This window comes from Cyprinus carpio, chromosome A16, assembly GCF_018340385.1.
Source record: "Cyprinus carpio isolate SPL01 chromosome A16, ASM1834038v1, whole genome shotgun sequence".
NCBI lineage: Eukaryota > Metazoa > Chordata > Actinopteri > Cypriniformes > Cyprinidae > Cyprinus > Cyprinus carpio.
This window is the reverse complement of record NC_056587.1, coordinates 10,900,746-10,917,610: the sequence shown is the minus strand read 5'-3', so window position 1 is coordinate 10,917,610 and position 16,865 is coordinate 10,900,746. Positions and strand designations below refer to the sequence as shown.

General features: G+C 37.1%; 1 protein-coding gene across 2 annotated transcripts; it reads left to right on the top strand.

The window, feature by feature from the left end:
- The first annotated feature begins 7 nt into the window (after positions 1 to 7).
- Positions 8 to 16,682, top strand: LOC122148001 (endoplasmic reticulum resident protein 44-like). Of its 2 annotated transcripts, none has more exons than XM_042772595.1 (11): positions 8 to 202; positions 4,546 to 4,618; positions 4,787 to 4,826; positions 5,862 to 5,977; positions 8,041 to 8,225; positions 8,360 to 8,475; positions 9,416 to 9,590; positions 10,082 to 10,193; positions 13,463 to 13,604; positions 14,218 to 14,320; positions 15,816 to 16,682. In XM_042772595.1, exons 1-11 carry the CDS (start codon positions 23 to 25, stop codon positions 15,918 to 15,920), a joined length of 1,347 nt encoding a protein of 448 aa, XP_042628529.1. In that variant the 5' UTR covers positions 8 to 22; the 3' UTR covers positions 15,921 to 16,682. The 2 variants fall into 2 exon arrangements, with proteins under 2 accessions (XP_042628529.1, XP_042628528.1); XM_042772594.1 differs by having other exon boundaries at positions 15,813 to 16,682.
- The last annotated feature ends 183 nt before the right edge of the window (positions 16,683 to 16,865 follow it).

The following is a 16,865-nucleotide window of genomic DNA, read 5'->3' as shown; positions in this document are numbered from 1 at the left end:
CCACAATTCTCTAAAACCCGGAATGCCAGTTCCCGTAGTCCTGGCCGTATGTACTGCCTGTTTCCTGCAGCAGAGGAGAAGGAGGTGGTGTCGAGAGACTTGCAAGATCCAACAACGTCGCAACCTCAACCAACATCACTGTACAATGAAACTGTCATCAATAATACCCGCTCCCGAACTGCGCTACTTCACCCTCCTGCTGGTATGTGGCTGAGTGATCGCGTGCTCTTTTAGTAACACGCTTCTCGCAGATTTACTTCGGATAGCTAGCTCATATAACGCTAGCTATTGGAAAGGGTTTATGGACTAGGATGTGATGCTCTTGATTTGCACCGGTAATTAACGGGTGGTGATTATGAGGTCTTCAGATTTACTTTTACTGTGTCATTTCTGAATGTGTCAATAGGCCTATGATGAATGTAGGTTAGCAACAGAAAGTGCTAAACAGCTGGCTAGTGTGGCTAACCAGCTATTAGAGTTACCGGGCTTGTACTCATGATGCATCTGCAAGTATGGGACGTTTTGAGAGTTTATACAATGTTGGCCATCTATTCCCATTTAATACACAGCCACACTCGCACATAAACACGCCAACTTTACATGGCCATTTAGAGTGTTTGTAAGCAAACTAAGGGTCATTCAATCATACAGCATCTATTTTTAGCAGTTTCAAATACAGTATTGAAAGGTCCAGGAGAGTTTTGCTACCTAGTGACGCTAATATAGGAGTTTTGGATGAATATGACACCATGTCACTCTCAACGCAAGTTTGGGAAAGTCCTTCAACAAATGAATTATGCACTTGAAATCGGTTTTTAACAATTGGAGCCATACAGTTTTCAGGTGTCAACAGTGATCTTTATAGTCCTAATGTAAAGGGATATTTTGGGATTCATTTCATCCGAGTTTACAGTGAAGAAACCGGCTTGTGAACTTCTCTGTTGTGGCCGAATCCTATTGGCTGTCAACCCGGAAGTGACCCGCGCTGATGGGCTCAGCACAGCATGATGTGAAAACCACAGCAGCGGTGTTTTTGCTGCCAGTGTGGTGCATTTTAACAAGCTTTTAATTGCTTTTCGATTGAATTTTAGCAGGGCAAGTATACCGGTTCATGATCATCTATTATGACATTTGCTGTTTTTTCCTTTGTGAAAGTAATATCTATCACCCCAGAGCAGAGGTAACTAGCTTGAGATTGACCTTTAAGCTTCTTTCAGTGTTTTATTAATCATGTCAATAACATGAGTGAAAATGCTTGTAATCCCATCACAGTGCATACTTGTGTGACATAGTTTGTACCTCACTCTGATATTGTTTAATACAACGTGAAGCATTACATATTTGTTTATGATTTTAACCAATGTTTCCAGGGTTATCACAAGTCATTCTCCCAAATGTCCGCTAGCTACATAACACAACTTTGATTACATATTGGAGGTTACAATAAAACATAAGTTGCGACAGATCATTACTTCCACATTGTGACATACACTTGAGTGTAACAGATTACCAAAAAGAAAAATATCTATAACATGCATTTAGAAAGTAAATTTTCATTTCATTTTAATCGTGAAGTCCACACCACAGCTGGAACAATATAGTTGGGATCATTGTCAGAGCAATTTTTCTTTTTTCAGCTGATAAATGATAAAAATTGGAATCATCCAACTTTAAAGAGCTCAAGCATTTAAAGCGGCAGATCATCTGTAGCGAGCGCTAATATTAAAAAGAATTGTATTGTCTGTTGGTGTGGACACTAATATAGTTTTTATAATTCTTTCACCAACCCTGTGTTTAAGCCATGAACTGAGACTGCAGCATACAATAGAAAAATACTCAGGAACTTTAGGATGTGAAAAATGTGACCCTGTAGATTGTAGAACCTGCCGATCAAACCTTCCTTTGTTTATCTGAGTAGAAACTGCCCATATTAGAGCTGGGAAAGTCTTTGTGATGAATCTCATTAAGAAATGCATATGCAGTGACCAAATTTGTTTACCGAAAACATGCCATATGTTGGGTCTAGCTGTGATTTTGTACTTTGTGATCTGAGCGGTTGAGATCATCTCATGTGGAGCCGTGTGTTTGTTCTGTTTCTGTGGCTGTGTTGTGACAGTTGGAGACTTGAGTTCTCTGAGAGATTAGCCATTGAATTTAGGCAGTGTTGTTTAGCAGATGCCAGTTTTGTTGAGGAGGATCACATATGCCGCAGTGTGTGTGTTTGAAATTATTTTAGTCTGAGCGTTTTTTTTCTTAAAATAGTCTTATTATTTGATCATGGACTTTACGACACTAGTGTGAGGAGGTCTGCATCTTATAATTTGTGCCGTTCAGTGTTTTTTACTTGTCAAGTAAGTTTGTTTCTCAGTGTTTATTTAAGGAGGGGTGAAGATGTCTTCAGACTGTCTTTGACACAGTGAGTCAAACAGGATGTAGTCAAATGTAGCAACAGCAGACTCATCCATCCAGCCAGCCTCTGTAACACGTGACATTATCAAACCATGTTAATGGTCTCTTTTGGATTTATCACATATGTTAGATAGCCACGTTACTTGGCTTCAATGAACTTTGGTAGTGATGTGATAATTTCAGAGTAATAACACAGAACATTTATTTGCTAGATTATTCATCATAGATTCATAGAATCAGCCAGACTAATACCAGACTAATTATGCAAATTGCTGCAATTAATTGTTATGATTGACAAATGAATTGTGTGTTTTTCTCATGTCAGTTACACCCATCTTAAGACACCATTTATGAAGATTTATAATTAAGCCAGTAAAATATAGTCATATGTAATTTAATTAATATAATAATTAATTGATAATAATTGTTTAAATTAATATAATAATTGATACTTTTGACTTTTGAATAAATTTTCTTAAAAATGGTTTTAAAAACTAAAAACTTGTTTTTGTGAAAACCTGTATCTGAATTCTCTATTTTGAGTATGGTTTCACTAATAATAAACGTACATTTGTATAAAGCATCCATATTTGTCCACGCCTATGTTAATTAGAGTATTAAAAACTTGAAAAGTATTAAAGCTACATTTAGAACAGATAAAAATGTGCAATTAAGATGTGAATAATCACGAGTTCACTCATGACTATCATGCGATTAATCGTAATTAAATATTTTAATCGATTGACAGCCCTTATATATATATATATATATATATATATATATATATATATATACATGTGTAGAATCAGCCAGACCAATGATATGACATGGCTTTATTTTTTTATATATTTTATGTAATTGTATCAAAATTCTCTTATTTGAGTGGTAGTATGTGATTGGAAGTTAAAGAACACAATGATCACGGTTATTTTAAATGATCACAGATAGATTAGATAATGGAAATTTATTGAGTCAGTGAGGCCTAAATGTACTTTCCTGTTAAAGGGGGCTTTTGGGAAAGAAAAAAAACCAAGAAGTTAAAGAAATAGAAAATGATTGTTTTCTTGGTGAGACATTTGTGTAGTACATTCTTTCTTATAGCTACTAGACACTAGACTTTAATCTTTAATCTAATAGTCCAGTGGTAAATCCATAAAATAATGAATATGATAGATCATTAAATATAATATATGATAGATAATTAAGATGGAGTACAATTCAGTCGAGGTTAGCGATGGAGTAACACTCTTCAAATGAGCTTTACTAAGAAAAACAGGTCAGCAAAGACTCACTTTCCATTCGTCAATTAATATCCCATCTCTCTCAGAAATGTTTTGCTATGAATGACATGTTAGATCTTTAATGATTTTGCCTGAACTGATAGCATCAGCTTTCCTGTTTGTCATTCAGATAAACAACATCCTAGTCTAACTTTTCCCATTTGCAAATGTGTTCTGTTTAATGCTAGTAATTTGATGGAATAAATAAGAAATATATATGAACCTTCTTGGTACTTTGCTCTGTTATATATGTATGAACATAAAAATATTTAACAACCGAGACATAAACTGAACAAGTTTCACAGATATTTGGTGGACAGAAATGGAATAATGAGTCCCTGAACAAAACAGGGGTCGAAATCAAAACCTTTTGACCTATATTGTTTACTGTTGTAAACGTGTAAACAATAACATCATGCGCCTTGTTGTACCCATAGATGTATAGGTAGATTCCCAATTTGATCTCTCCAAGCACGTAGACACGATCCGCGATCTAAATAATAGGGAATCTACCTATTCATATCTATGGCTGTACATGGGTTTTAGGTTGTGTAGTGTAAACGGAGATTGTTTCTGAAACGCAGCAGTAACGCCAGTGTAGACGAGGATCATTTTCATTCTAAAACGCCGTTTTAGTTTGAAAAGGAAATGGTGTAGTTTGGGAGTGGGTTGAGGTTGTATGTCTACAATTGAATCGCTTACATCACTTACACCAGAAGATCAGATTGTTGTTCTTATAATTCAACTTATGATTATAGATTATGAATACAACTGTCCAAAGATAATGATTTATCACTGTTACTACTGACATGCACACATAAACAGTTTACCAATGAACCACCTCTGTTGTTGGCAGGTAACGGGTCTATATACTCCAGGAAGAGGAGAGATCACCAGTCTGGATGCTGGAAACATCGATGACATCCTTAGTGAGTTCTCACCCTGTTTATTTGTGTTTTTGAAGGAGGCTGTTTCATCAGTAGTTTCAATCAGACAGTTTACTGCACCTGTGTCGTGCGTGTGGGTGCGAGTTATCTAATGACGCTTTGTCATTGTAGTAGATCAAATGAAATTAAACCACATGCTTTTCTCCACAGACAGTGCAGGGGTGGCTCTAGTCAACTTCTATGCAGACTGGTGAGTGTTCCAGATGTGTGTTTGTTAGAAAGGGTAATGAGAGTTCCCCATATGGGTAGATGACATGAATACTTAAATAAGTTGAGGGATAATGATAAACCAAAAAGCATTAGGCTTATAACCATATACGATTCAGTTCGATACACAGTACTGAGATCACAATACAATACTCTCACAAAACCAATAGAGTTCTTTGATTATTACTTCTATGACGTATAATAAACAGTTAGCAAAAAGTACTGTTCATTAACCAGAATAAAAATATTCCTGATTCTGCTTAGCTAAAAACACTGAATTATGTTAGACTTTTTTTTTTTTTTTCATTTATTAGTAATACATTTAATAAGCATAGAATGTCTAAACTTTAATTTTTGGGGGTGAACTACACACAATACGTATTGTCGTTATCCATGATACATATTATTGCATTTTTGCATTGCGATATATTTTGACACAATATCTTGTTACACCCCTAGATTGTATTATTATTATTCAAATACCTTTATTGATCAGTCATCATTGATTACTAATTAAGAAACTACATGGGATATTGGTAACATATTTCTACTTAAAGATGTATTTTTTATACAACAGAACCATTTAAAATGGTAACATGACAAAAACAATTTTTCAAAGAAATTGTGAGCATTTATTGGATCTTAAATATTAATAATAGTAATAATAATATATTATTATTATTATTATTCATGCAACTTTAAAAATATATATATTTGTTAAACCATTTAAAAAAGTAAAATGGTCAAAAGTGAATAAAAATCAAAAACATTTTAAAAGAAATTGTGAGCATTAATAGAATCTGAAATATACACTTTAAACAAAACGCAAAGTAGTGGGATCTCGTATCACCATGCAGAGGTTTATCTTATGCCTTGCTTATTTTATTGTACAGCTTATTACATGGAATGATCAGACCTGAAATATCCCTTTAGGATGAAAAACTTGCACTAGCATCTCATAATTTAAAGTATCTGTATCCTGTACTGAGCTAATTTTTTGTGCGTGTATTTTCCACAGGTGCCGTTTCAGTCAAATGCTCCACCCCATCTTTGAGGAGGCATCGAATATAGTGCGGGAGGAATATCCAGACACTACACAGGTGGTGTTTGCCCGGGTGGACTGTGACCAGCACTGTGAGTTTATATACATTTACACACACACACACACACACACACACACACATTGGTTTAGCCTTTGAGATAAAGCAAATTAAACAGAATTATTGATGTCTTGTAAAGTGTTTGATGGTTTAATGACAAAACTGCATCTTTTGTGAAGTCAAGGCGGCTCAAAGATACCCCACAGTGTGGGTGTGTGTGAGCGAGAGAGACCGCGCATGACTGATTCCAGCCGATCGGCTTTGGAGTATTTACCCCCCACATCGCTTGACTTTCATGTCTCGGCCCCTCCCCCTTTCTTTCTTGCCTTCTCTCTTTCTCATTTCTCTACTTTCTTTAGTTTATTCCCTTTTTTATCTCTCTTCAGCTCTTTTTTGGCTCTGTAGTTTGACTTGAGTCCATCTTTCTCTTTAAAATGAAAAACGAACTCTGACCTTTTGATATTTCCGTCTCATAACTTAAAAAACAAAATATTCATGGATTGACCCTTTTTTTTTTTTTTTCAAAGAGCAAAGCATCTCCAAGGTTGAAGTGTTCTTTTACATTTGGGTCCCAAACTTGCTGCCTTTCAGAAATTCAAATGACATCTATAAACACTTCCGTTCAAAAGCGTGGGGCCAGTAGATTTCTTAGAGTTGGTAGTACTTTTATTCATTGATGATGAAATAGATTCATCAAAAACGACATACACGAGTGGACATGCATTACGAAACATTTTTATTACACATAAATGCCATTCTTTTTATTCATCAGATAATCCTAAAAAAACAACAACAAAGTTTCTACAAAAACATTAAAGAATTAGTTCACCCAAAAATGAAAATAAGTCCATAAATTACTCACCCTTAAGTCATCCTAGGTGTATATGACTATATGACTTTCTTCTTTCAGACGAATCCAGTCGGAGCTGTTTAATGGCACTCAGCGGGTGTTGCCATGCATCAGTCCAAAAGAAGTTAAATAAAAAGCCCCCAACCATAAAAAAGTGTCTCACACGGATCTGGGGGGTTTAACAAAGTCCACCTGTAGCGAATCGATGCATTTTGTAAGAAAAATATCCATATTCAAAACGTAATAATCACTTTAATGTAGCTTGCAACAAGATGTACATGGAAGCAGCTCTGGGAGGTTGACGTATGAGGTCAGCGTTGCGCATGTACCGGTGAGTCTCGTGAAAACCACCGTTTGTTAACAGGAGCAAAGGAAGCAAAGTTACCTTCCTTAAACTCCTCTTGGCTTATATCGAAATCCTCCAACATTCTTCTTTACAAACCCTCTTTTGTACTTCTAATTAGTGACCGTTGTTTTGTTTTGATCTCTCCCCTGCGCTTCCGCGTTCGTCACTTCTGAGCAGCGACCTCCATATGTCATCCACCCCGAAACGGCTTCTGTTAACAACAGTGAGCGCAAGCTAGATTCAATTGATTATTATGTTTTAAATATGGTTCTTTTTCTTACAAAAACGCATCAATTCGCTACAGGAGGACTTTGTTCACTCTCCGGAGCCATGTGAGACACTTTTTTTTTTTTTTATAATGGATGGGTGCTTTTTATTTCACTTCTTTTGGACTGATGCATTACAACACCTGCTGAGTGGCATTAAACAGCTTGAAAGATCAAAGACCATTTTTAATATAACTCCGACTGGGTTCGTCTGAAAGTGGAAAGTCATATACACCTAGGATGACTTGGGCTAATTTTCATTTTTGGGTGAACTAACCCTTTAAGCAGCCCAACTGTTTTCAACAATGATAATAATAAGAAATGCTTCTTGAGCGCAAATCAGCATATTCGAATGATTTCTGAAGGATCATGTGACACTGGAGTAATGATGCTGAAAATTCAGCTTTGCCATCACAGGAATAAATTGTATTTTAAAATATAATAGAAAATGTTGAAAAATATTTCACTATATTACTGTTTTTACTGTATCTCTGATCAAATAAATGCTGACATGGTGGACATAAGAATTTTGTTTAATAAACTTAAACAAAATCTTACCGACCTCAAACTTTTGAACTGTGGTGGAGCCGATAGAAAAGAGTTATAGATATATTTTTCTTATGTTCCCCTGATAGCTGATATAGCCCAGCGCTACAGGATAAGCAAATACCCCACACTGAAGCTGTTCAGGAATGGGATGATGATGAAGCGAGAGTACAGAGGTCAAAGGTCAGTGACCGCCATCGCTGATTTCATCCGCCAGCAGAAAGTGGATCCAATCAAAGAGATAGAAAATCTGGAGGAAATCAGCACTGTAGATGTGAGTATTTCACAATCACAATACTATACAGTTTTATTTCTGTAGCACATTTGAAAGGTCTACCAAAGTACTTTTTAGGTATAGTGACTAAGAATGATTGCTGTGTCTTCTTAATGTCCTTCCTTCTCTTTCAGAGGAGTAGGCGCACCATCATTGGTTATTTTGAAAAAAGGGACTCTGACAATTACCATACTTATGAGAAAGTGGCCAACATCCTGAGAGACGACTGTGTTTTCCTGGCAGCTTTTGGGTAAGAGAAGCACTTAAGATACTTAAAGTCAGCCTGACATGATAATTCACAGAATCTGTTTTCTAAATGCATGTTATTGATCTTATTATGAATGATTCACCCATGCATATGTTTCCTGTTTTATTTTTTTTTTTTATTAATTTGTCATAACTCAATCTTCCAGCAAATTGACACTGGAAGTCCCTTGGGCCTCAAAAGGGATAAAAGATACAAATTCTGTTATCATTTACTCATCTTCATGTCAAACCTGAGTGCAAATATTTTTTCAGTGGAACATAGGAAGACAATTTTTAAGTCTTCACACAGCCCTTTTCCACAGTACAGTTGTGAGTGACTGTATGGCTTCAGAAGACATGAAATATGATCAACAAATCATATTAATTACTTTTATGGTTCCTTAATGGTGCTGTTCAGTCCTTTTTGGTGGCTAAATGGTTTTTAGTCCTTTTGTATTCACCCAAAAAAATAATGTATAGGTTTAAAATGTGGCATATGGTGCAAGAATAAATAATGACAGAATTTTCAGTTTGGGTGAACTAATTCTTTAAGTAATGACACTATAGCCAGTACTGATCAATTTTGAGATTTTGGGCTATTTTGCTTCCACAACATGTATTCTTTCAGGCTAGTGGAAAGAAAACATATAAGTGTTTATTTTAGTACACATATCTTTTTATGTCTGTAGATTTCAATTTCAATTCATATCTTTAAAGGCTCTTTTCTTAAAATTAGTTTTTCCTCTGCACTGTGATTACAGAAAACTTGTAATATAAAAGTTGTCTTAATGCACTGTGACTAATCATCTGAGGAAGTATGGTGATATTGACTAGTTAAAATGTTTACAGTATTCACCTGTAGCGTCTTACCTTAATTCAAGCCAGTCTGGTTTTGTTACCATAATTGTACCTTATTTTTTCTAGTCTTTTCTTGTTTTTTACAGGGATGTTTCTAAGCCTGAGCGGTTCAGTGGTGATAATGTTATTTATAAGCCGATGGGAGAGAATGCTCCTGACATGGTCTACATGGGTTCACTCACAAATTTTGACCTTAGCTACGCGTGGACACAGGACAAGTGTGTGCCGCTAGTCCGAGAAATCACATTTGAAAATGGAGAAGTATGCTTTCCTTTCTCAAAATATATATGTTTTATGTGTGTATAAGAGGTAGTGCATGTACTTTTTGTCTGCATTTGCTATTTGTGTACATCTAACAGACATAAGAAAAGTCCCCTCCCCCTCAGTGTACTTTTCCCACACTCGAGCACATCTGACTGTGTACGTTTCAAGTGTGTTTGTGTTTTAAAGTCGTCCGCATGCCATGTACTTTAGTGGGTGTGGGTTTTTTCTTTGATTTACTTGACCGCATGTTTTGAAAAACTTCGGACTGTGTTGCTTGGTGACAGGGCAGATTCTCCACCATCTGCTCCACTGACCCACCTCTGCCCAACTGCACTTCACCTAAACATCCTACACATTCTCAAACTCATTAGACTGCATTTAGTTTTGGCCCTCAAATCAGAGCAACGTTCCTTTAGTCCTAATATTGTATCTCTGCTTGACTGTATTTCTTGTCTGTGATTAGAATTTTTTTTTGTGTGTGTGTAAAGGAACTGACAGAGGAGGGCATCCCATTCCTGATCCTCTTCCATCAGAAGGACGACACAGATAGTCTGGAGAAATTTCAGCAAGAAGTGGCTCGCCAGCTTATCAGTGAAAAGGGTATGCATAGGGATGAGAAAGGGTCATGGGCGGGTCATTTTTCATATTTCATGGATTAGATACCGCTCATGTGCAGGGATGCAAACTATGAGAATTAATAAAACCCACTGAGAGAACATGCATCTTTAGCACTGCATTTCCCAAAAGCATTGTAAGCCAAAGCAGATCATTCAGACCACTGGCACCAGTAGTTTGTATGTGATACTCCGGTGTGAAAATTTGGCTTGATCTAACATTTTAATTTCAGAGTATTTCTGCTGTTCTAAAAGTGCCACCTATGCTAGAGAATGATTTTGCAGATTCATTTAGTCATTTAGTCAGTCTGCCATTTTTTTTACACTTTGAATGCAAGATGTCCAATGTGAGCACCTAATCTAATCAGGGCCTTCTTTAATGGGATACGCCATCAAAAAATGAAAGTTCTCTCATCACATACTTACCTTCATGCCATTCCAGATGTATATGGCTTGGTTTCTTCAGATGAATGAATATTTTTAGAAAAATAACCCATCTCTGTGACCCCATATAATGCAAGTGTATTGGACCTTCTTAAACAATAAGCTATCATTTCCAGTCATCTGTCGTTCGCAATAGGGTCTGGCTGCAGACATGCACTAGCACTCTCAGACACCTGCGCTTTTTTATTTATTTTTATTTATTTAATTTCTCAACATTTTACAAAAGTAGCCAGGTGGTGAAGACAAGAAAAAAGAAACAATTACACCTGTAGGAGAAAAAGACAAGACCCGCAAATCTGTGGCCACAAAACAGCAGAATATGAACAGAATGCACAAAGTCTCTCATTAAGAGTTTTCCTCCCCTGGAAAACCATAAACACTTATTATGGCTTAATGTATTAAGACAGTGGTATTAAAAGATCAAATTCGATATACAGTTTATTAATATAATGTTCTACAAGGCAAGCAGATGGCCAGTATATGCAAAGGCGTACCTTAATGAAGTGGGGGCCCAAGGCAAAATTAATCAGTGAGGCCCTTCTAAAAGATTTTTTTTTTTTTTTATGTATCTTTGTTACCTAGTGATATAATTACAACACATGAAATGTGGACAAAACACATCTAACAGTATATAACGCACAAAACAGGATGCGCACTCTCTCTTACTCAGATGTATATAATTGTCTTAATTAATGTTGCCAGAAGCCCATCAACCACCAGACTTTCATGACTGAAATAACAGAGTACCTTTCAGTTGTAAAAAACAAAAACAATGATGGATCCATCTTTGTTAGCATTTTCAAGCTGATATTGGTCAGTGAATTCTCGTAATTAATTTTATTATTTAGCCTAATAGTTATTTGAATTAAGTGACTATTCTAAATAGGAATTTATTGAATTATTTTATGTATGTGTTATATCAGCAAGTGAACGAGTTGCGGCGAAGCTCCTGAAAAGAATGTTTTGTTTAGTTGTGTATTTGTAGTCTGTGCGTTTCTCTTCGCGAGACACAAATAATATATTTTGTGTAGCCTAATGAATTCAAGCACAATATCGAACGGAGAAAAATATATTTCTCATATTTAATTAGGCTGTAAAAAATGGGAATGTTAAAATATTCAAGGCACAATTGTTGCATGACAACCTCATTTGCTCATGGAAACAATGATGAATAAAATGTTTTATATTTGATTTGGAGTGGAATAGAGTGTGGGCAGAAACATAAATAGGTGCCTATGCTTACTGTTGTTCTGTTTCCTCTTTTCCTCCTCTTTTTTTTCGCTTCATGCTGCCTGACAGATTTGTCCTTTTCTTTGTTGAACATGCGTGTTCGTTTGTGCGTGCAAACTTTTTCAGTTCATCCGTAAGTTGCGCAAGCTCAACTTCCATATGAAATGGATTAAAAACTCTCAGGTCCCACATTCTGCTCCACTCCAGATCATGCATTTCTAATCTACAGCACCACGACGATGTGCTGCACCTGTTTGAAAAAGGCGGCCGAGGCAGCAAAAGTATAACCAGTGTATCGAGAGAGGGGGCCCCATGGGGGGAATCGAGAGATGTCGCTGCATGTTATAGCTATTAATATTAATATTCCTGTTGGTTTAAATGGTCGGCTATTGGGGACATCTTTAAAATGCGGTGCCCCAGGCATTTGCCTGCCCCATTGCTACACCTTTGAGTAAATGAACACAATGCACAAACTTCCACTTTTCTACCCATACAGCAAAAAACTTTAATGTGGCATAATGGATGATAAACATGATAAAGACCCAAATTCAGTATAAGTCTTATTGTTGATGCAAAATATATACCAAAGACTATAGAATACCCAAGACATGTCACTCGTATAGTTTTGAATGGGGAAAAATGCAAAGCTCCATATGGCTGCTCAATCGCAGGAAGCCCCGCCTTCTGAATGAAGGAGCCAGTCGCTAATCGGTAAAGTCAGCGTGTCACTGCAGCTGCCGTTAGAAGCGTCCCGGTTGTTATAGAAACAGTCAGCGTTCTGAGACGTGAGCTCAGGACTGTGCATGCGCTATATAAAGTTAAGCAGATATGGACTTGCAATAAGAAATGCAGTAAGAAAGTGATATTAAAAGGATCAAATCCATACAAGCAAGCAGATGAGCTCAGAACGCAATGGATTAAATTGCTCATTAAATGTTTTCCTCCCATGGAAAATCATTATAAGTAAAACACATAAAGTAGCTTAATGGATGAAGACTGATATAAAAAGACATTATAATTTTGTTTCTTTTTCTTGTCTTCACCACCTGGCTTCTCTTGTAAAATGTTGAGAGATTTGATTAAAAAAAAGAAAAAGAAAAAAGTGCAGTGCCAGTGACGTCACTTGTGGAAGAGCAAGTGTCTGAGAGTGCAAGTGCATCTCTACGACCAGACCCTTCTCTTCATACGTGCATTCACTTAACGTAACTGCAGCATGTTGAGAAGCATGATGTAAGCTCATTGTGAAAGTGGTGGTTTTTAAAGCATCAGCTTCGGAGGTCATGTAGAGTTGCATTATATGCAATATAATAATGGATTACTTTTTTTCTACAAATATTTGTGTTCAGTTGAAGAAACAAAGTCATGTACATCTGGGATGGCAAATGGTTGAGTAAAAGATGAGAGGATATTTTAGGGGAAGTATCCCTTTATGATCAACCAATTAATTAATCATTCAGGTAACCCAATAGCAAGTCTGTTTTGAAAATGTGTTTTGCACATACCTAATCCAAATGCAGTTTTGATGGCCAAAAATGATGTTAACAGTATCTATAACACCTCTAAATTGACCTTTTCTCTCAGGTTCGATAAATTTTCTTCATGCCGATTGCGAAAAGTTCCGGCACCCTCTGCTGCACATTCAGAAGACCCCCGCTGACTGCCCTGTAATTGCCATTGATAGCTTCCGCCACATGTATGTCTTCCCAGAATTCAGCGACCTTGCGTAAGTATTGCACTTGTCCATGTGTATTTATTGCGGAGATTCTTTGAGCCTCCTCTCTGCAGGTTATCTCTTGTTCCAGACACCTACCAATTAAACGATTGTAGACTTTGGCCCCACAGCAACACATACTGTGTGAGTGATAGAGAATGGGCTTTGAGCTTCATCTCTCAGCCAGTTCTGCCAATTAATTTAGCAACACCTGCATGATAGTTGTAATGTGTATGAACATAGTAGCTTAGTTTTCATAGGTTTATAACTATGTTATTACTACTTTATTACAGCATCATAATTATTTATGACACCAGAGGCCATATATGATAGAAAGCATCATAATTCAGCGCATGCCTTATTTTATTAAGCACTCTGTGTATCCTATTATCCAATAAGGGCCTTATCAGCCTGCCTCTCGTCAGTCTTTGATACAGCTGATTGTCCAGGGGGTCAGTGGCGTCTGGGGCAGTACAGATGATGTCATTATCTTGTTAAAATGCTGTGGTTTTGGAGACTGTCGGCCCTCTCGGGGTCTTATCTGTTCACTCATTAAATCAATGATGCTGCTCGTGTTGTTGTTTGTTTTTTGGACTGTTTCATGATGCCTTATGTCTATGAACAGGGTTCCAGGAAAGCTGAGGCAGTTTGTATTGGACCTGCATTCAGGAAAGTTGCACAGAGAGTTCCATCACGGCCCGGACCCCACAGACAGCACTCCGGAACAGGTCAGAGTTCACCACAGCTTTTGGATGGAATTGCTTTGCAATGCTTGTAATTTCACGTTCTGTGATTAATCACGATTAATTGCACACTCCATGAAATTAACCATAGACCATTTATCTTGTTTCAAATGTTTATTTTGTCATCATTTGCTATATCCAGTAAAGTAAACCAAAAGATTGAAGGGTGATTCTCAAAAATTTGTATTTTCTGCAAGTTTTTTTCAAGATAAATTTAGATGTCTTTCCAAAAAAAGACACTTAGAAACTCCAAAAGGACACCATAGAACCAAATGATATAAGGACCCCATATATGAAAGAAAAAAAAACTGTACAGTGCAGTACAGTTTTTACATTTTAGAGAAGTCAAGTTGTGATACTGAACAGGACCACATGGAGATGCCAAAAAAAAAAAATCCTAACCCAACTGCCTGCTGACTGCATATATCAACTACAGTACACGGATCCATTCAGAATAACTAAACACAGCAACATAAACATGACAAATCAAAACATTATCGTGAATATGTGTGGAAACAACGTGAATGTATGGAAATGTCTGTGCCTGTGCATAAATACAATTCAATACAACTCAAGAGCACTCATACACGTATTATTATAACGGACTCACGGGTGCTTACTGTACGACTCCTGTACGCCACCACAATCGTCTTTAACTTGATTGCAGTCTTCAGCCATCAAAACTTTACTAGCGAGATTGGTTATCCAGTCGAGAAAGCGCAGTTTGCATCTCATCTGGGATGTTGACAGTCCGTTCAATCTGTACATCACACAGCGTGATGTGTGTGAGTGCTCGTGCTCTTCAGAGACAATCACTGAAAATTCACTGAAAATGCAATGCAAGTCTCTGTTCTTTCTGCAATCTCTGATGTAATCAGTCTGGTTTTCTTTATATTAGCACTGTTTTGGACAGATTATTTGAATGCATTTGCTTACTGGATTATTGGATCTTTTTTTTGCATTAATTGCATTAAATTATTTTAACACGTTAAATTAATTGTATGCGTTAACGTTGACAGCACTAATTATTAACAAATTACAGATTGGATATAACAGCACATCATTATGTGATGTTAGTTAATAATCAGCTTCTGCTTGGCCGGTACATATCAAGACATTTTGCTCAAAATCAGTGTTGTCCAATTTTCGGCTGATTAAATACCCCATTATGACAGGCACTTTACTCGGGTTGTGAGTTCAGCACACTTCCTGGTTCAAATCTCTGAAAAGAATATGTTCATCTAAACTAAACGGATGCAGGCGTACATTAATTAAGAATATGACTGAATGAAATGCACGTGCTGACATTTGAATGCGTGTGCAGCAGAATGAACCCGGTGGCCTCGGCACAGAACAGTCTGCTGACAGGAACGCATCCGTCTATCTGTGGTCTCAGTATTATGACTGTATAAACAGTCACTTTACAGATCCAGGTGATTTGTGGTTAATTATTCGCCTGTTTGTGTGTGTGTTCCAGCAGGAGGAAAATCAAGAGGTGGCCAGTAGTCCCCCAGAGAGTTCCTTCCAGAAATTGGCCCCCAGTGAGACGCGCTACACCATCCTCAGGGACCGGGACGAGCTGTGATGTCACAACCGCATCGAGACCCAACCCAGAACCCAGCAGTCAGCTGGTGCCTACCCAGCACTGCCGCTGCCTGCGCAATGTCTATTTTCATAATTTTTATTTTAGATAAAAAAAAAAAGTGAGAAGGTGAGCCCCTGAGCTTTTTTGGGGTGGGGAATGAAGAGGAGCGTTTTTACTTTTGTTTTTGGAGCTTGTAAATATGTTTGTGCTCTGTGGGTCTTGTCTAAATTAAAAACATGATTTTTTTTCTTTTCTTTTTTTCTTTTATTTTGGCCTACATTTTTGTCTACCCAAGTCCCTTTTTTTGTAGAAAAACATTGGTATATTGGCGGTCCTCTTTGTTGGGAATGCAACAATTGAGTTTCTTATGGATCTTAAGTGCAGGCAAGTGGAATCATGGGGAAAAAAGAACAAACCTGAAGTCAGCCCGTGGTGTTTCACTCCAGTCCTCAACGGAGCGTGCCCAGTGTGTGTGTGTGTGTGTGTGTGTGTGTGTGAGAGAGAGTATGTGCACATGTACATTACATGTGCTTATTAGTCTGTATTCGTATGTACTGTACTGTTCCAGACTTGTTTAAATTCACGCTCGCATAGATCCAGACTCGGTAGTCTCATATCATCCCATTCCACCAGGGGAGTGGTCAGGGGCAGGGTTATGTGGGGGTCGGGTTTAAAGGGGTGGGGATTATTTGTAAATCTGTCATCTCAGAGGGGACAAAGAAACCAAAAAAAGAAAAGTAAATTAAAAAACATTTTACAAGATTCTATGTTGTCTGTTTCATTAAGTGGCTTTCAATTTTGTAATTCATATTTTAACTACTTTTGCACTTACTAGGTCACATTACATCTGTACATTAAAGGGATAGTTCACATAAAAATGTAAATACTGTCATTAATTACTCACCCTCAGGTCATTCCAAACCCGTAAGTTCATCTTTGGAACAC